Source organism: Anomaloglossus baeobatrachus, chromosome 5 (genome assembly GCF_048569485.1).
Source record: "Anomaloglossus baeobatrachus isolate aAnoBae1 chromosome 5, aAnoBae1.hap1, whole genome shotgun sequence".
NCBI classification, from domain to species: Eukaryota; Metazoa; Chordata; class Amphibia; order Anura; family Aromobatidae; genus Anomaloglossus; species Anomaloglossus baeobatrachus.
The window spans coordinates 67,681,456-67,702,785 of NC_134357.1; the positions used below are offsets into that span (position 1 = coordinate 67,681,456).

Genomic DNA, 21,330 nt, shown 5'->3' on the forward strand with positions numbered 1-21,330 from the left:
GCCATCTTACAGCTCTGTGCCTGCTTCCTGGTGATGCTGCGCTGTGGCTCCTCTTTCCCTTCATCTGTGGGACAGCAGTGCACGGCATGCTACACAATGCAGCTGAACGCTGTGGGAGCAGGTGCAAGACTGGCAGCCGGGAACTGATAATTGTCGCTGATGCCGGCGAGTGGGCCCCCCCAGCGGCCCAGGCCCCAGCTTTTGCCCGTATGTGCCATGTGCTGATGCCAGCCCTGCTTGCTGCATGTTAAGAGGAGGCCATCAGGACAAGTGGTGGTCCTATCCGAACTGACTTAATTTATGGTATATATTAATTTTCTCTTTTGATAACCCCATGTAAAGCATGATACATCTCTTCTTTTTTTTGTAAGATCTAATTTGTAATATATTTTTATTTCCGTGTTCCCAAATGTTGTAACGTTATATATTTACCTCAAAGTTGCATGGCCCAAGAAGGTCTGCAAGATTGTTTGTTTTTCTTTACATATTTCTTTGCCTTCTCCTGTCTTTAGTCAGTTGTTATCTTATGGAAGGAGTTAAATGAGACCTAGATCCAAGAACAAACTTCCCCATAAATTTATATCTAGCCAAGGGGAGTACATGAGTTCTGGGTGGCACTTTGAGCAAATTTTTCCAATTGCCATATTTGTCAAAGTGTGCAGAAGTTAAGCATGGTAGTTAGAAAGGGCAGCAGACAGGTCAGGAGTTCAAGATATTTAAACTTGTTTCTAGTTCTCATCTGCTGCAAATTGTCTCCCAAACCACTAATATTGGGGATCTTGTTTCCTCACGCACTTCATCAAGTTTACTTACTGTCTTTGAAATGGTTAGAGAAGAAAAATTTAAAAGGCTACTTTCTTCTTCTTGCCCTACTACCTGCACCAGTGACCCTATTCCCTCTTACCTCCTCCTATTCCTCTTCCTTGCTACCTACCTAACCTACTTCCCCGATATTACCTTTGTGATGGAGCTGCCCGAAACTGCCATGAAAACAATAATAACATGTATTCCTGAATTAAGTGAATCTGCCCAAACTAAACTTGAGGAAATTTTATCAAAACTTTTCAGAGCCCCATCCTTATAATGTATATTGAAGATCGCATGTGTTATATTCTGTTATTAACATTGTTAATATTGTGCATTACAAAAATATTAAAGTTATTTCTTTTTCCCATTCTCTTCTAATGTTTTTTTTTTCTTTTAACCAGCATCAATTACAACGAGTAAGTTATAATCAAGTCTTAATACAATATTTCGGGGCAAATGTAAAATCAAAATGGAAAACTCTAAAAGAAAAACATTTTGACATATTTTGCGCATTTCTACATTTCTTCTATGATTTTGCATTTTGCTTGATTATGAAGGGCTGAGAACTGGTTAGAATATAAAAATGTTTTACCTACTTCTGCCACTTCTAGATGTCTTGCTGGAAGTGGTCATCTGATTAATTCTACTATTTTCAGTATGCCTTTTTCTACCTTCCAACGTCCATTTGTGTACATATGCCATCCGATAAGCCTCACACCATAATATTAGGTGAGACATGGGGACATGATTTGTTTAGCATCTACGTGACTGTACGCAGTGTGACTTGTCACTTATGTACATGTTATTATGGCTCAGTTTGAAGATTTGTTCTGGTGACCTGTTGTTGCATGGCAGCTCTTCTCGGTGGATTTGTATCTGGGACTTCCAGCCCTTCAGTTTAAGGGTTTACCTTTGGGTAAACACCAGTTGAGTTCCTGCTGTGAGTTGGTTTGTTTTCCTTCCTAGCTCCTATTCATTTCACCTTACATGACTGTGTTTTAGTTCTCTCACCCTGAGTTTTTGTGTCTTCCTGCACACCTTCCTCTCTACTTGTTGGCAATGTGTTGCAGCCTTCCTTTTGGTCCTTCAAGATGTATGAGAAATCGCTCTACAGAGGTTTAGGCAGTAAGGTCCGAGGTCAAGTTGTTAGTTGTGCGGCTAGGGTCTTTCTAGTCTCTACAGGGACCAGTTGGGTGCATGCACCTTTTCTCCCTGTATTAGGTCTTCACTTTTTCTGTTACCCGTGTATGAGAGTGTTTATGTTCACAACACATGGTATCTCGTGTGCTGACTTGGAACCTTGTGAATGAAAGTCCCAGAAATAAGGGAAGTAGAGTATAGAATAAAAATACGATGATAAATGAATCAACCGGAGACTTTATGGTAAGAGGAGCGGTATTTGGAGGGTTGGAAGAATACTGCACTAATATTCTTTACACCTACCAGCTGATTTAATTTGCATCAAATTTATTCAACTTGAATTAAATTTCCCCCTGATTTAAGTGAATCTGCTCAATGTAAAGTTCAGGAAATTTAGAAGCAGCTACCTGAGCACATTGTGCAGGAATTTCTTTAATGTATTAACTTGTATCATGAGTGATCTATCCAAATAGCAAACATATCAGTGTATTATTATTTTTTACTGTTTGATATCGCACTTCTCACAGTATATTCCTCCTTGTATCATGAAAGTTTAATTTATTATGCACTGTTATTACTATGGTTAATATTGTGCTTACCAAAATGAAAATAATTAATTATATTTTTCTTTTTTTTTGTTGTAACTAGCACTTTCTACTACTACAACTGCTAGTACTACTCCTACTACTGCTACTACTACTCCTAGTACTCCTAGTACTACTAGTAAGTTGTAATGAAGCATTATCTACTAACTGTTCTTGTATTAATGCTCTCATATAATGTATTATGTTTAGAGATGAGCGAACCGGTCCCGGTTCGGCTCGAGGCCGGTTCGCCGAACGGGGGTCCCGTTCGAGTTCGGTTCGTCGAACGTTCGACGAACCGAACTCGAACGTATAGGCTATAATGGGAGGCAATCACAAACACATAAAAATGCATTATAAATGTACACAAACAGTTAATAAACATTGCCATAACACTTACCGGTCCTCGCGATCCCTTCTGCACTCTGTCTCCTGCCGCTATTCCATCCGATGATCGCTGAATCCTCCCGGTGACCTGCACTGCCAGCAGAGAAGCAGGACCTATCGTGACGTCAAAATAGCCATGTGACCAGTCACGTGGCTATTATCTCATTGGCTACAGACTGGTCACATGACTATGACACGTCATGTAGGACCTGCGAGTGCATCTCTCCGGTACACGGTGCACATATGTGTATCGCCGTGTACCGGCGACATGCTCTAGCACACGGTCGACTCCCCGTTCCGTTAGGGACCGGCTGACACAGCCGGTCATTAACGGAGATCACCGTTGCCATAGCAACGCAGTTAGCGGTGACGTCACCGCTAACCGCGGCTCCGGGAGCACCGTTGCTATGGTAACGCGTCTGTCAGCGTTACCTCTGTTACCGCTAGCAGCCAGCAGTGATCACTCACGGAGTGAAGGCTGCACGCTGCTTCCCGATTGTAGTGAGCATTGTAGTTAGGATGGAGGTTCCCCAGCCCCAAGTGATGCCCCTCACTACAATCGTCACTACTACTACACTAGAAAGAAAGAAGACAGAAGAGCAGGATCGTGGAGGGGTGACAGGGGGTAATAAAGATGGAGTCTCTAATGTGTCTGTGTATTTATTTCTATTAAAGTATTTTTTCTCTGTGTGGTGTCTTTTTTTAACCCTTTATTGGAGATTCTTAATGGCCGGGTCAAACGTGCCTGACATTAAGAATCTCTGGCTTAATACTGGCTGGTAAAACAAAGCCAGTATTAACTCATGATTACCCAACAAGCCACCCGGCTCCAGGGCTGTTGGAAGAGTTGGATACAGCGCCAGATGATGGCGCTTCTATGAGAGCGCCATTTTCTGGGACGGCTGCGGACTGAAATCCGCAGCAGAGGCGCCCACAAACCTCGGGCTAACCTGTGCTGCGGATTCCAATCCCCAGCTGCCTAGTTGTACCCGGCTGGACACAAAAATAGGGCGAAGCCCACGTCATTTGTTTTTTAATTATTTCATGAAATAAGTGAAATAATTAAAAAAAACGGGCTTCCCTATATTTTTGGTTCCCAGCCGGGTACAAATAGGCAACTGGGGGTTGGAGGCAGCCCGTGGCTGCCAGCTGTACCTGGCTAGCATACAAAAATATGGCGAAGCCCACGTCATTTTTTTGGTGGGCAAAAAACTTCTGCATGCAGTCCTGGATGGAGTATGCTGAGCCTTGTAGTTCTGCAGCTGCTGTCTGCTCTTCTCCATACAGACAGACAGCAGCTGCAGAACTACAAGGCTCAGCATACTCCATCCAGGACTGTATGCAGAAGTTTTTTGCCCCCTGAAAAAATTATGTGGCTTCGCCATATTTTTGTATGCTAGCCAGGTACAGCAGGCAGGTACGGCTGCCCCCAACCCCCAGTTGCCTATTTGTACCCGGCTGGGAACCAAAAATAAAGGGAAGCCCTTTTTTTATTATTTCATGAATTTCATGAAATAATTAGAAAACAAATGACGTAGGCTTTGCCCCATTTTTGTGTCCAGCCAGGTACAACTAGGCAGCTGGGATTGGAATCCGCACCACCGGTTGGCCTGAGCTTTCTGGGCCCCACTGCTGCGAATTGCAGTCTGCAGCCACCTCAGAAAATGGCATTTTCATAGAAGCGCCATCTTCTGGCGCTGTATCCAACTCTTCCAGCACCTGCCTGCTATACCTGGCTAGCATACAAAAATATGGCGAAGCTCACGTCCTTTTTTTGTAGCTTTTTGGCAAAAAAAAAAAAAAATGCTTCCCTGGATTTTCCATTGCCAGTGAAGGTAACACCAAGCAGTGGGGGTTAGCAGCCAGTAGCTGCTTGGATTACCCTTAGCTAGCAATACAAAAAATGCAGTGGGAGCTAACATATATTTTTTTTAATTATTTATTTAAATAACTAAAAATAAAATGGGCTTCCCTGTATTTTGATTGCTGGACATCACAGTGCTGTAAAAATAAATCTTTAAAAAAATGACGTAGCGCTCCGCGGTATTTTTGATTCTCAGCGCAGATAAAGCAGACAGCTATGGGTTGCCACCCCCATCTGCCTGCCGTTACCTTGGTTGGCAATCAAAATACAGGGAAGCCCATTAATTTTTTCTATTTAAAAAATAGTTAAAAAAAAAAAATTACGTTGGGTCCCCCCATTTTTGATAGCCAGCTAGGGTAAAGCAGACGGCTGTAGCCTGAAAACCACAGCTGGCAGCTTTACCGTGGTTGGGGATCCAATGTGGAGGTCCCCTCAGGCTCTTTTTTATAATTATTTTATAAATATTAATAATTACACAATAAAAGTAGGGGACCCCCCAAATTGGATCACCAGCCAAGGTAAAGCGGACAGCTGTGGTCTGGTATTCTCAGGGTGGGAAGGTCCATAGTTATTGGGCCTTCACAGCCTAAAAATAGCAGGCCGCAGGCACCCCAGACGTGGCGCATCCACTAGATGCGCCAATCCTGGCGCTTCACCCCAGCTCATCCCGTGCCCTGGTGCAGTGGCAAACGGGGTAATAAATCGGGTTGATACTAGCTGTAAAGTCACCTGAGATCAAGCCCAGCAGTTTGTGATGTCATGGCGTCTTCTAGATACCCAACATCATAAACTGTCAGTACTAACAAAAACAAAAAATCGACAAAAGAAATTTATTTGAAAAAACAGTCCCCAAAACATTTCCTCTTTCACCAATTTATTGTAAGAAAAAAAATAAAGGGGTCCCACGACGACTCTGGACCGTCTAGAATATGGGGGGGAGACACTCAGGGAACGTATCCCCCATTTTCTAGGAGTGCGGACCCTTCATGTGAGGAGTGTGGGTGCAATGAATCTGCACTCACTCTCCCCGGGTCCACAGCAGCAGAGTCCATGTCGTAATGGTTGCTACCAAAGCTGCAATGCCCTGCTCATGAGGTAAGGGCATGCCTAATCAGGAGAACTACTGTAGAGGAAGCTCTGCTCACTGGTATATAGGTGCTCAGAGGTAATAATAGATAAAATTAGTGAGTAACCTCGGCACTCTATATCTCCCAGACTAAGTCAGTAAGTCACAACGGATAGTAATGCAAAATCACTCTTTATTGGTCCGTATTAAGAAAATTTTTTTTTCATAAGCATATATGTTTTTGTCCAAAACAAGTTACAAATGACGTTTCGGCCTGAGCCTTCGTCAGATTGGACTTATCTGCATGTAATCATGAAAAATGACAATAATCAGTATCACATAAGAGTGAGAGAACAATAACATAAACTCGAACAATGTAGAGGTACAATTGGGATGCAGCAAAAAAATTGCAACACAGCAAGAAATGAAACACATGATACAAATGTCATAATACAGTACAAGGACAATATAGTAATGACAAATATGGGGTCAGAGTAGACTTAGACAGCTCTGGTACGAAAGAGATGTCAATCATAAAGTAACATGTGCAGTAGGTGTAGAGCTACACTATGCATGGCAGAGCTAATGGGTAGACCGACCATAGAAAAAGTAGAGAAAAAGTGGAGAAAAAGTGGAGAATAAGTGGAACATAAGAGGAGAAAAAGTGGAGAAAAAGTGGAGAAAAAAGTGGAGAAAAAGTGGAGAAAAAGTGGAGAAAAAGTGGAGAAAAAGTGGAGAAAAAGTGGAGATTAAGAGGAGAAAAAGTGGAGAAAAAAGTGGAGAAAAAGTGGAGAAAAAGTGGAGCATAAGTGGAGAAAAAGTGGAGAAAAAGTGGAGAAAAAGTGGAGCATAAGAGGAGAAAAAGTGGAGAAAAAAGTGGAGAAAAAGTGGAGAAAAAGTGGAGCATAAGAGGAGAAAAAGTGGAGAAAAAGTGGAGAAAAAGTGGAGCATAAGAGGAGAAAAAGTGGAGAAAAAGTGGAGAAAAAGTGGAGCATAAGAGGAGAAAAAGTGGAGATTAAGAGGAGAAAAAGTGGAGAAAAAGTGGAGCATAAGAGGAGAAAAAGTGGAGAAAAAGTGGAGAAAAAGTGGAGAAAAAGTGGAGCATAAGAGGAGAAAAAGTGGAGATTAAGAGGAGAAAAAGTGGAGAAAAAGTGGAGAAAAAGTGGAGAAAAAGTGGAGCATAAGAGGAGAAAAAGTGGAGAAAAAAGTGGAGAAAAAGTGGAGAAAAAGTGGAGAAAAAGTGGAGATTAAGAGGAGAAAAAGTGGAGCATAAGAGGAGAAAAAGTGGAGAAAGTGGAGAAAAAAATGGAGAAAAAGTGGAGAAAAAGTGGAGAAAAAGTGGAGAATAAGAGGAGAAAAAGTGGAGAAAAAGTGGAGAATAAGAGGAGAAAAAGTGGAGAATAAGTGGAGAAAAAAATGGAGAAAAAGTGGAGAAAAAGTGGAGAAAAAGTGGAGCATAAGAGGAGAAAAAGTGGAGAAAAAGTGGAGAAAAAGTGGAGAAAAAGTGGAGCATAAGAGGAGAAAAAGTGGAGAAAAAAGTGGAGAAAAAGTGGAGAAAAAGTGGAGCATAAGAGGAGAAAAAGTGGAGAAAAAGTGGAGAAAAAGTGGAGCATAAGAGGAGAAAAAGTGGAGAAAAAGTGGAGAAAAAAGTGGAGAAAAAGTGGAGCATAAGAGGAGAAAAAGTGGAGAAAAAGTGGAGAAAAAAGTGGAGAAAAAGTGGAGAAAAAGTGGAGAAAAAGTGGAGAAAAAGTGGAGATTAAGAGGAGAAAAAGTGGAGAAAAAGTGGAGAAAAAGTGGAGAAAAAAGTGGAGAAAAAGTGGAGAAAGTGGAGAAAAAAATGGAGAAAAAGTGGAGAAAAAGTGGAGAAAAAGTGGAGAATAAGAGGAGAAAAAGTGGAGAAAAAGTGGAGAAAAAGTGGAGAATAAGAGGAGAAAAGGTGGAGAATAAGTGGAGAAAAAAATGGAGAAAAAGTGGAGAAAAAGTGGAGAAAAAGTGGAGCATAAGAGGAGAAAAAGTGGAGAAAAAGTGGAGAAAAAGTGGAGCATAAGAGGAGAAAAAGTGGAGAAAAAAGTGGAGAAAAAGTGGAGAAAAAGTGGAGCATAAGAGGAGAAAAAGTGGAGAAAAAGTGGAGAAAAAGTGGAGCATAAGAGGAGAAAAAGTGGAGAAAAAGTGGAGAAAAAGTGGAGCATAAGAGGAGAAAAAGTGGAGAAAAAGTGGAGAAAAAGTGGAGAAAAAGTGGAGCATAAGAGGAGAAAAAGTGGAGAAAAAGTGGAGAAAAAAGTGGAGAAAAAGTGGAGAAAAAGTGGAGAAAAAGTGGAGATTAAGAGGAGAAAAAGTGGAGAAAAAGTGGAGCATAAGAGGAGAAAAAGTGGAGAAAAAAGTGGAGAAAACGTGGAGAAAACGTGGAGAAAAAGTGGAGAAAAAGTGGAGAAAAAGTGGAGAAAAAGTGGAGCATAAGAGGAGAAAAAGTGGAGAAAAAAGTGGAGAAAACGTGGAGAAAAAGTGGAGAAAAAGTGGAGAAAAAGTGGAGCATAAGAGGAGAAAAAGTGGAGATTAAGAGGAGAAAAAGTGGAGAAAAAGTGGAGAAAAAGTGGAGAAAAAGTGGAGAAAAAGTGGAGAAAAAGTGGAGCATAAGAGGAGAAAAAGTGGAGAAAAAAGTGGAGAAAAAGTGGAGAAAAAGTGGAGAAAAAGTGGAGATTAAGAGGAGAAAAAGTGGAGAAAAAGTGGAGAAAAAGTGGAGAAAAAAGTGGAGAAAAAGTGGAGAAAAAAATGGAGAAAAAGTGGAGAAAAAGTGGAGAAAAAGTGGAGAATAAGAGGAGAAAAAGTGGAGAAAAAGTGGAGAAAAAGTGGAGAAAGTGGAGAAAAAGTGGAGAAAAAGTGGAGAAAAAGTGGAGCATAAGAGGAGAAAAAGTGGAGAAAAAAGTGGAGAAAAAGTGGAGAAAAAGTGGAGAAAAAGTGGAGATTAAGAGGAGAAAAAGTGGAGCATAAGAGGAGAAAAAGTGGAGAAAAAAGTGGAGAAAAAGTGGAGAAAAAAATGGAGAAAAAGTGGAGAAAAAGTGGAGAAAAAGTGGAGAATAAGAGCAGAAAAAGTGGATAAAAAGTGGAGAAAAAGTGGAGAATAAGAGGAGAAAAAGTGGAGAATAAGTGGAGAAAAAAATGGAGAAAAAGTGGAGAAAAAGTGGAGAGAAAGTGGAGAAAAAAATGGAGAAAAAGTGGAACACCCTTTGGTACATTTCATGTGGCACTAAGGGGTGCTTAGCTTTGTATTTAGCCAAAAAAATGAAAAAAAAAATGACATAGGGTTCCCCCTAGTTTTGTAGCCAGCTAGGGTAAAGCAGACGGCTGCAGCCTGCAGACCACAGCTGGCAACCTCACCTTGGCTGGTAATCCAAAACTGAGGGCACCCCACGCTGTTATTTTAAATTAAATAAATAATTAAAAAAAAAAAACACGTAGGGGTCCCCCAAAATTGGATCACCAGCCAAGGTAAAGCAGACAGCTGGGGCCTGATATTCTCAGACTAGGGAGGTCCATGGTTATTGGAATCTCCCCAGCCTAAAAATAGCAGGCCGCAGCCGCCCCAGAAGTGGCGCATCCATTAGATGCGCCAATCCTGGTGCTTCGCCCCAGCTCATCCCGCGCCCTGGTGCGGTGGCAAACGGGGTAATATTTGGGGTTAATACCAGATGTGTAATGTCACCTGGCATCAAGCCCTGGGGTTGGTGAGGTCAGGCGTCTATCAGATACCCGACATCACCAACCCAGTCAGTAATAAAAAAAAAATACACGACAAACACATTTTTATTTGAAAAAACACTCCCCAAAACATTCCCTCTTTAACCAATTTATTAGATTGAAAAACAAATCCAGGTCTGGTGAAATCCAAGGGGTTGCCATGACGATGCACACTGTCCCAGTCAATGAAGAGCAGGATGTTCCCCATTGGCTGGGAGAGCAGTGCAGTGACCTGAGCTAACATCAATGGGTCAGCCCAGGTCACTGCAGGGCATGACAAGTGCTGCTGTCAGCGAGGTACATTACCTGCGCTGATCTCCAGCACACTGACAGCCCCTGTCACTGAGGTCAATGACCGGCGCCTTCACATCAAGTATCGCGAGAGGTCCGTGACGTCACCGCCAGTGTCAGTCTCGGGTCGGAAGCGAGAGGTGATGTGACAAGCGGCGGCCATGGAGGACAGTGACAGCGCTGAGGTCGGGATGGCGGGACTTCATCACCGCAGGTAAGCCGAGCGAGCGAGCGAGCGGGCGGGCGGGCGGGTGGATGTGTGTGTGTGTGTGTTTGTGTATGTGTATGTATGTGTACATGCCGCGGGCAGGAGGGGGTGGAGCGAGCTGAGCGGGAAAGTGTGGGCTTCCTGCACGTAACTAAGATAAACATCGGGTTACTAACCAAAGCGCTTTGCTTGGATACCCGATGTTTATCTTGGTTACCAGCTTGTGGCAGGCTGCCAGCGATGGCTCCTGCTCACTGTAGCTGTAAAAAGCCCTGCTTTTTGCTGCTAGAACCGTTCTCGAACGTATCTAGAACTATCGAGCTTTTAGCAAAAAGCTCGAGTTCTAGTTCGATCTCGAACAGCCCAAAAATCACTCGAGCCGCGAACTGGAGAACCACGAACCACGAACCGCGCTCAACTCTAATTATGTTACATTATGCTCTGAGTTACATTGTGCAAATTCTAAGGTACAAAGTATTTTTTTTTGTAATCTTACCTTTCCCAACACCAGGCTCACCTAGTAAGTGTAATATATGTAATTACAAATTTAATGAAAACATGTTTATTTTCCTGGTGTAAATAATCAGGTATCATTCGAATTTGGGGAAAGACCTTATTTAAAATGCCATGATCCCTCTTAATTTTTAAAACCTGTCAGAAAAAGAGGGTGAGGTGCTTGTAGTTTGTAGAGAAGAATGAGTCACAGAAAATGAGCAAAAATATACAGGTAAAGTTAGGTCCAGAAATATTTGGACAGTGACACAATTTTCGCGAGTTGGGCTCTGCATGCCACCACATTGGATTTGAAATGAAACCTCTACAACAGAATTCAAGTGCAGATTGTAACGTTTAATTTGAAGGTTTGAACAAAAATATCTTATAGAAATTGTAGGAATTGTACACATTTCTTTACAAACACTCCACATTTTAGGAGGTCAAAAGTAATTGGACAAATAAACCAAACCCAAAAAAAAAATTTTTATTTTCAATATTTTGTTGCGATTCCTTTGGAGGCAATCACTGCCTTAAGTCTGGAACCCATGGACATCACCAAACGCTGGGTTTCCTCCTTCTTAATGCTTTGCCAGGCCTTTACAGCCGCAGCCTTTAGGTCTTGCTTGTTTGTGGGTCTTTCCGTCTTAAGTCTGGATTTGAGCAAGTGAAATGCATGCTCAATTGGGTTAAGATCTGGTGATTGACTTGGCCATTGCAGAATGTTCCACTTTTTTGCACTCATGAACTCCTGGGTAGCTTTGGCTGTATGCTTGGGGTCATTGTCCATCTGTACTATGAAGCGCCGTCCGATCAACTTTGCGGCATTTGGCTGAATCTGGGCTGAAAGTATATCCCGGTACACTTCAGAATTCATCCGGCTACTCTTATCTGCTGTTATGTCATCAATAAACACAAGTGACCCAGTGCCATTGAAAGCCATGCATGCCCATGCCATCACGTTGCCTTCACCATGTTTTACAGAGGATGTGGTGTGCCTTGGATCATGTGCCGTTCCCTTTCTTCTCCAAACTTTTTTCTTCCCATCATTCTGGTACAGGTTGATCTTGGTCTCATCTGTCCATAGAATACTTTTCCAGAACTGAGCTGGCTTCATGAGGTGTTTTTCAGCTAATTTAACTCTGGCCTGTCTATTTTTGGAATTGATGAATGTTTTGCATCTAGATGTGAACCCTTTGTATTTACTTTCATGGAGTCTTCTCTTTACTGTTGACTTAGAGACAGATACACCTACTTCACTGAGAGTGTTCTGGACTTCAGTTGATGTTGTGAACGGGTTCTTCTTCACCAAAGAAAGTATGCGGCGATCATCTACCACTGTTGTCATCCGTGGATGCCCAGGCCTTTTTGAGTTCCCAAGCTCACCAGTCAATTCCTTTTTTCTCAGAATGTACCCGACTGTTGATTTTGCTACTCCAAGCATGTCTGCTATCTCTCTGATGGATTTTTTCTTTTTTTTCAGCCTCAGGATGTTCTGCTTCACCTCAATTGAGAGTTCCTTAGACCGCATGTTGTCTGGTCACAGCAACAGCTTCCAAATGCAAAACCACACACCTGTAATCAACCCCAGACCTTTTAACTACTTCATTGCTTACAGGTTAACGAAGGAGACGCCTTCAGAGTTAATTGCAGCCCTTAGAGTCCCTTGTCCAATTACTTTTGGTCCCTTGAAAAAGAGGAGGCTATGCATTACCGAGCTATGATTCCTAAACCCTTTCTCCGATTTGGATGTGAAAACTCTCATATTGCAGCTGGGAGTGTGCACTTTCAGCCCATATTATATATATAATTGTATTTCTGAACATGTTTTTGTAAACAGCTAAAATAACAAAACTTGTGTCACTGTCCAAATATTTCTGGACCTAACTGTATATTTAAAACTGGTCAAACATTCAGGACACCCTTGCTTGCTGCCAGGTCCGGCTTCAGGTCTTCGTGGGCCCGGGCAAAAAAAGTCTCAGTCTCATGCACACACAGACACGCAGATACACAGATACGTACACATGCAGGAATACATACATATTTGAAGACAAAGTCACAACAAATATATATATATTATCAACACATATCTCAAAATATGAGCCATTAATGTAAACACCGAACCAGCCAAGGTAGGACGGGAAGGGTGTCAGCACTACTCATAGTACTAATCAAACACAGGAGGAAAAGAGTAAAGTGCAAAATCAATACTTTATTAGGACTGACACAACAAGAAAAAAATTTAAAAGAGGTATACTACCAGACCAATAGGGATAAAATTACAATAGTCCCATTATCATGACAGTTTGCAATCCATATATTACATAAACGTCAGACCAGCAGTGGTAAAATAACAATTTAGAGTTACATGGTAAGTGGAATAGCTTATTACAAGGCACAGAATGGGGTTCGCTTCTCTTACCTAAAGTGCAAGTTGAGGATGAAAGGATCCATAGTGTGCCTAAGGTGCCAGCAACCCAGATACAGTCCCTTTAGCGAGTGGATTCCCTAACAAACGCCCAAGATCTCCATCCGACGCGCGTTTCGCGGGTGGGTTTAGCTTTTTCAAGGTGGGGAGCCTTAGGCTTAGACTCGCTAAAGGGACTGTATCTGGGTTGCTGACACCTTAGGCACACTGTGGATCCTTTCATCCTGCACTTGCACTTTAGGTAAGAGAAACGAACCCCACTCTTTCCAGGACTGTCTCTTTCCTCGTCTGTCTCTTTCCTCATCTGTCTCTTTGCCCGTCTGTCTCTTTGCCAGTCTGTCTCTTTCCAGGGCTGTCTCTTTCTCCGTCTGTGTCTTTCCCTGTCTGTCTCTTTCCAGGGCCTTCTCTTTTCAGGGCTGTCTCTTTGTCCAGCTGACTCTTTCCAGGACTGTCTCTTTCCAGGACTGTCTCTTTCCCCAGCTGTCTGTTTCCCTGGCTGTCTATTTGCCCGTCTGTTCCTTTCCAGGGCTGTCTCTTTCCAGGGTTGTATTTTTCACTGTCTGTCTCTTTCCCCGTCTGTCTATTTGCCCAGCTGACTCTTTCCAGGACTGTCTCTTTCCTCGCCTGTCTCTTTCCTCGTCTGTCTCTTTCCCCATCTGTCTCTTTGCCCGTCTGTCTCTTTGCCCGTCTGTCTCTTTCCAGGGCTGTCTCTTTCCAGGGCTGTCTCTTTCTCCGTCTGTGTGTTCCCCTGTCTGTTTCTTTCCAGGGCTCTCTCTTTCCAGGGCTGTCTCTTTTCCCGGCTGACTCTTTCCAGGGCTGTCTCTTTTCAGGGCTGTCTCTTTCCCCTTCTGTCTCTTTCCCCGTCTGTCTCTTTCCCTGTCTGTCTCTTTCCCTGTCTGTCTCTTTCCCTGTCTGTCTCTTTCCCCGTCTGTCTCTTTGCCCGTCTGTCTCTTTGCCCGTATGTCACTTTGCCCATCTGTCTCTTTGCGCATCTGTCCCTTTCCAGGGCTGTCTCTTTCCAGGGCTGTCTCTTTCCCTGTCTGTCTGTCTGTTTCCCCATCTGTCTCTGTCTGTGTCTCTGTCTGTCTGTCTTTTTCTATCTCTCTATCCATCTCTCGACCGACATCATATTACCTCACACATAAGCTTCAACTAACAGTTTATTTTCTTCCTATAGCAACCACCGACAGTTGCTATTAATAACCTATATCTCCCACCTCCATTCAGTTTAATGGCGGCAGGATTTTAGAGACTAACTGTAAAGCACGGGATTAAACTTTTCTGTCAAAACATAGTCTACGACGCTCCCTGGGTCACATGGGGTGTCTGTGCAAAATTTTGTGATTGTAAATGCGACGGTGCGGATTCCTGTGGCGGACATACATACACACACACATACACTCAGCTTTATATATTTTATATATATATATATATATATATATATATATATATATATATATATATATAATACAGACCAAACGTTTGGACACAACTTCTTATTCAAAGAGTTTTCTTTATTTTCATGACTCTGAAAATTTTAGATTCACATTGAAGGCATCAAAACTATGAATTAATGTGGAATGAAATAACAAAAAAGTGTAAAACAACTGAAAATATGTCTTATATTCTAGGTTCTTCAAAGTAGCCACCTTTTGCTTTGATTACTGCTTTGCACACTCATGGTAATCTATTGATTAGCTTCAAGAGGTAGTCACCGGAAATGGTTTTCACTTCACAGGTGTGCCCTGTCAGGTTTAATAAGTTTAATAAGTGGGATTTCTTGCTTTTTAAATGGGGTTGGGACCATCAGTTGTTTTGTGCAGAAGTCTGTTGGATACACAGATGATAGTCCTACTGAATAGACTGTTAAAATTTGTATTATGTATTTGTATTTGTATTATGAAAAACGAGAGGCCATCATTACTTTAAGAAATGAAGGTCAGTTAGTCCGAAAAATTGGGAAAACTTTGAAAGTGTCCCCAAGTGCAGTGGCAAAAACCATCAAACGCTACAAAGAAACTGCTCACATGAGAACCGCCCCAGGAAAGGAAGACCAAGAGTCACCTCTACTGCGGAGGATAAGTTTATCCGAGTCACCAGCCTCAGAAATCGCAGGTTAACAGCAGCTCAGATTAGAGACCAGGTCAATGCCACACAGAGTTTTAGCAGCAGACACATCTCTAGAACAACTGTTAAGAGGAGAGTTTGTGCAGCAGGTCTTCATGGTAAAATAGCTGCTAGGAAACCACTGCTAAGGACAGGCAACAAGCAGAAGAGACTTGTTTGGGCTAAAGAACACAAGGAATGGACATTAGACCAATGGAAATCTGTGCTTTGGTCTGATGAGTCCAAAATTGAGATCTTTGGATCAAACCACTGTGTCTTTGTGCAACGCAGAAAAGGTGAACGGATTGGACTCTTCATGCCTGGTTCCCTCCGTGAAGCATGAAGGAGGAGATGGGATGGTGTGGGGGTGCTTTGCTGATGACACTGTTGGGGATTTATTCAAAATTGAAGGCATATTGAACCAGCATGGCTACCACAGCATCTTGCAGCGGCATGCTATTCCATCCGGTTTGCGTTTAGTTGGACCATTATTTATTTTCAACAGGACCATGACCCCAAACACACCTCCAGGCTGTGAAAGGGCTATTTGATTAAGAAAGAGAGTGATGGGGTGCTACACCAGATGACCTAGCCTTCACAGTCACCAGACCTGAACCCAATCGGAATGGTTTGGGGTGAGCTGGACCGCAGAGTGAAGGCAAAAGGGCCAACATGTGCTAGGCATCTCTTGGAACTCCTTCAAGACTGTTGGAAGACCATTTCCGGTGACTACCTCCTGAAGCTCATCAAGAGAATGCCAAGAGTGTGCAAAGCAGTAATCAAAGCAAAAGGTGGCTACTTTGAAGAACCTAGAATATAAGACATCCTTTCAGTTGTTTCAAGCTTTTTTGTTAAGTATTTCATTCCACATGTGTTAATTCATAGTTATGAAGTCTTCAATGTGAATCTACAATTTTCGGAGTTATGAAAATAAAGAAAACTCTTTGAATGAGAAGGTGTGTCCAAACGTTTCGTCTGTACTGTATATACACTTGATTATGTCTACTTATCACAATTGTGGTTGTGAAGAAAAAGTGCTTGCCTTTATGTTGATAATCTTGTAGAAGTAGGTCACATTTCAGATATAAGGAATACCTGTTGGCATATCATGGGTACAACATCAACAAACAAAATTTATTATTATGACCTCAGAGGGCCCGATGTGAACTGGAGAAAATGTGTAAATAAATAACTACAGTGGAACCTTGGTTTACGAGAACAATCCATTATGTGAGTGTGCTCATAAACCAAGTTACTCATCTAGGAAAGCAACATTTCCCATAGGAAATAATGGAAGCTCAGACAATTCGTTCCACAACTTGTGCAATGTCCCCTATTGTGCCATTCCACACAAGCACAAACACGCATAAATACACACACACACACACACACACACACATTATGTTCACCTTACCCTCCGTTCCCTCGGCGGCCTCCTGGTTCTTGTAGTCCGCAGGTATGTGTATCTGGTAACCATCGCGGAAACAGCGGAAGTTTCTCCATCGTCACAATGGTTACCGGATACACTTACTGTACCTGTGGACTACAAGAACCAAGAGGCTGCCAAGGGAACGGAAGGTAAGATGAGCATAATATATGTGTGTGCGTGTGTGTTTATGTGTGTTTGTGTGTGTTTGTCTGTCTTTGTGTGGACTGCAAGAGCGGCTCAGAGTGCGGTGAAAGTACGGAACCGGAAGTGTGTGCGGTGAGTATTTGCTTGTACCGCAAAGATTGCTCGTAAACTTAGTTACAAATTTACAGCAAGCTTTGCTCATATGGCAAAATACTCGCACACCAAGTTACTTGTAAACCGAGGTTCCACTGTACATAGATAGTAATGAACGCTTGCCTGCATAAACAACTTTGAATAAACTTTGAACAAACTCTTGATATAAGCTAATATTTGCTGGCAGACTATAGGTGGCTTCTGCAAAAATAATGAGTAATAGTTAAAAAACAAACAAACAAGGTTTCCAGTTGTGCCGCTAGAGTCAGATGTTGCCAATAACCCTATCAGAGGCTTCTAAATGCATGACATCATTATATGGGCTGTCCCATATTGTTTAAAGGCATAGCACTCTTATGCGGGCATCACACGAGCCAATCTATCGTGCGATTGCACGAGCGATCGTGCCCGCCACCGTCGTTTGTGCATCACGGGCAATTAGTTGCACGTGGCGCACAAAGTCGTTAACCCCCCGTTACACGTACTTACCTTCCGGACGATGTCTCTGTGGGCGGCAAAAATCCACTTCCTGAAGGGGGAGGGACGTTCGGCGTCACTGCGACGTCACACAGCGGCCGGCCAATAAAAGTGGAGGGGCGGAGATGAGCGGGACGTAAACCTCCCGCCCACCTTCTTCCTTCCGCATTGCCGTCGGGACGCAGGCAAGCTGTGTTCATCGTTCCCGTGATGTCACACGGAGAGATGTGTGCTGCCTCGGGAACGATGAACAACCAGACGGTCGATTTTTTTGAAAGTGAGCGACGTGTCAACGATGAACGAGAAGATGAGTATTTCTGCTCGTTCACCGTCGCACGTAGCTGTCACATGCTATGATATATCAGACGATGCCGGATGTGCGTCACTACCGACGTGACCCCGACGACATATCGCCTGATATATCGTACCGTGTGACGCCCGCATTAGTGTATGTAAACTTGCACGTTTTTGTAGTTGCATTTTTCCGGACAAGAGATGCAGAAATGGTGCAGAAATCTCTTCATCCAATTAGCAACGTGTGCACATAGCCTTATGGCACATTGACATGCAATTATTGCAATATATAACAATAACGACAGTCTCCTATAAACACCAGTCATAGGTTGACCTTCATGGCAGTGCCGCCATGGCAGGTGAAGCTTTGTTGGGCTTTCTGATGTTGGATGCAGATATAGTGGCTGTGTAACTCGACAATTATCTGCCAATGAAGTTGCAGACTCAACTACTGAGCATGCACCAAAGACAGGACTTGACAACGAGCATGCCAGTAGATCCAATGAAAAGAAGGGGTTAAAATTATGTCATTTTTGTTCACATCATTTGTCGCGCTTTCTTCCAGCACCGTCATGCGGGGGCAGTCTGAATGATGAAACAGGATTTATAAATGGTTATTCCTATTACAGTTATTGCATCTGGATAATTGAGGTCCCATATAATTGTATCTTCATATACTTCAGTAGTATACAGTAAGTAATATTTACACGTGCACTAACATTTGTTTTTACAAACCCCCCCCTTTTGGTTTTCTTTTAACCCTCTCCCCAGAATAACTTAATGTTTCATATTGTATAATTAATTAGTTATTTAATTTAATAGAATTTCTCTTTTTTTATAGTATGCGAAGTAATGGTGGTATTTGCAGTTACGACTACGAGTATTTGATAATATATGACGGAGATGTCGAGAATCACATTGAACTTGGCATGATTTGCGAGCAAACAACTCAAAGGTTTTACACATCATTCAACTTCATTACCTTGATATTTGTTAACCCATACGACTATGGAGAGTTTGAAATGGTGTTTATCATATGCTTTTCAGGTAATATGTGTAATAATTCATCAAATCGATAGTTTATTAATGACATGTTAAAGGGGTTGTCTACTTTCACAAAGTCCAGGTCACTGGGAGCAGTTTGTTATATAAAAATCACAAATTGTGCTCTACTCACCATCCTTGACTCAAGCAAGGCACGTACATAAAAATCATGGGGGAAATAGCAAAAGTCTTAATTGGACTCCCGCTCTCTTGCACCCCAAAAAAAATACAATAAACTATGCAGGCCACAGTCACAGAAGGACATAGTTCCCAATTATTAATGACAGGGAAAGCTACATATTATTGGGGCAGTTCAGAGTAATATCGCTCCTAACTTACTTCAAATTCAAAAATTCAAATTAAAAAATCCACACAAGTCAATTTCCACATGAATATTCTCATCAGCTCGCGGGAGGGATTATTGAAATCTCATTAATTTATCTGCTAATGGATTTTCAATTACAAATCAAGAAAGAATATAAGCTCAACCAAAAAGAGAGGGGAGCCAGCACATATGCAAATGGCATGCATCAAATAAAAGTGTAAATTCACGGATTTATTCCAACTCTACTATAATACAAAATGAGATCTTTAGCAACCAATTGATCAACTGTTTGAGCCACCCCTGCCATGTCATGGCGAATCTCAACAGGGGGTCCTACTCTATATTTTATATTTCATCGTGCCATGTGGCCTCCTAGATAAATTAAAAGCTGAACCATATTGGAGCAACAAATATCATTATTTTTTACTCTGTGATATCGCACTTCTCACAGTATATTCCTCAGTGTATCATGAAGGATTACTTTATTATGCACTGTTATTACTATGGTTGATATTGTGCTTACTAAAATTAATTCAATTTTTCCTTTTTTCTATGTTTTAACTAGCACCCTCTACTACTCCTACTACTACTACTCCTAGTACTACTAGTAAGTTGTAATGAAGCATTATCCTCTAACTGTTCTTGTATTAAGGCTCTTATATATTGTATTATGTTTCATTATGCTCTGAGTTACATTTTACAAATTCTAAGGTACAAAGTATTTATTTTTCTTATTCTCTTAGCTCTCCCAATACCAGGCTCACCTAGTAAGTGTAATATATGTAATTACACATTTAACCCCTTAGCGACCCATGATGTACTGCGTAGGTCATGGATTGTGTGCGGTTAATCCCTCACCCCTGCCGTGGGCAGGCCGCAGTGATCCACGCACATATCAGCTGATTTCAACAGCTGACGTGTGTCTGCTAGTCGCGAGTGGAATCGCTTCCACCTGCGACTATTAACCCCTTACATCTCGCTGCCAAAATCTGGCAGCGCGATTTATATGCGCGCCGGCATTATGCTGACCCCGCCCCCATCGGAAGTGACGTGACATGATCACGTGACTTACGTAGCACAGGGTCATGTAATGACACTTATAGCTAACATGAGTCACTTCCTCTCAATGCCAGAATACTGCCGGCATTGAAAGTAAAGCAGAATATCTGCAGCTCTTAAGGGGGCTTTACATGCTGTGACATCGCTAGCAATCTCGTTAGCGATCTGACATCCCAGATCGCAGATGCGATCTGCCGAGATCGCACATAGAGCGTTTTTATAGCGCCGGTCGCATCTGCGATCTGGTGTGTCACATCGCTAACAGCGATGTCACAGCGTGTAAAGCACCCTTTAGCTCTGCAGCTGTGATCTGGAGATATGGCATAGCGATCAGATTCTTGATCCATATAGCCCCCTAGGGAGACTAGTAAAATAAAAAAAAGTTAAAAAAAGTTTTAAAAAATTAAAAAAAAAAAACAAAAAACAAAAACCCTAAAAGTTCAAATCATCCCCCTTTTCACACCATTGAAAATTAAAGGGTTAAAAAAAATAAAAAAATACACATATTTCATATCACCGCGTTCATAAATGCCCGATAATTTAAAATATAAAATCAAATAATCTGATTTGTAAATGGCGTAGCAGCAAAAAAATTCCATAAGCCAAAATTAAGTTTTTTGGTCGGCGCAAATTTTGCGTAAAATGAAATAAAAGGCGATCAAAATGTAGCATCTGCACAAAAATAGTACAGGTAAAAACGCCAGCTCGAGACACAAAAAATAAGTCATCACTGAGCCAAAGATCCAGAAAAATGAGAACGCTACGGGTTTTAGAAAATGCCGCAAAACGTGCACCACTTTTTTTGGACAAGCTTGTGAATTTTTTTAACCCCTTAGATACAAGTAGACCTATTCATTTTTGAAGTCTTGAACTTGCACCGCCCTCAGGAATCACACTGTCACATCAGTCTTACCATATAGTGAACACGGGGAATAAAATATCTTAAAAACTAATGTACGATCACACTTTATTTGCAGTTTTTCTACACTTGGAATTAATGTGCCACTTTCCAGTACAGTGTATAGTAAAACTTATGGTTTCATTTAAAACTACAACTTGTCCCGAAAAAACAAGCCCTTATATGGCAAGATTGATGGAAAATTTAAAAATCTTACGGCTCTTGGAAAAAAGAGAGGAACCCCCCCCCTGGAAAAACGCAAAATGCCTGGGGACTGAAGAGGGTTAATGAAAATATGTTTATTTTCGTGGTGTAAATAATCAGGTGTCAATGGAATTTGGGGAAAGCCCATATTTATAAAGTCATGACCCCACTTGTTTTCTAAAATCTGTCAGAAAA

The 21,330-nt window shown here is 41.9% G+C and overlaps 1 protein-coding gene across 1 annotated transcript; it reads left to right on the plus strand.

Moving 5' to 3' along the window:
• The first annotated feature begins 1,898 nt into the window (after nucleotides 1-1,898).
• On the plus strand, nucleotides 1,899-19,592 carry LOC142312628 (scavenger receptor cysteine-rich domain-containing protein DMBT1-like). The gene is made up of 5 exons (XM_075351624.1): nucleotides 1,899-1,932; nucleotides 2,596-2,670; nucleotides 18,171-18,297; nucleotides 18,447-18,652; nucleotides 19,540-19,592. The coding sequence occupies exons 1-5, from the start codon at nucleotides 1,899-1,901 to the stop codon at nucleotides 19,590-19,592; spliced, it is 495 nt and encodes a 164-aa protein (XP_075207739.1).
• Nucleotides 19,593-21,330: the final 1,738 nt, after the last annotated feature.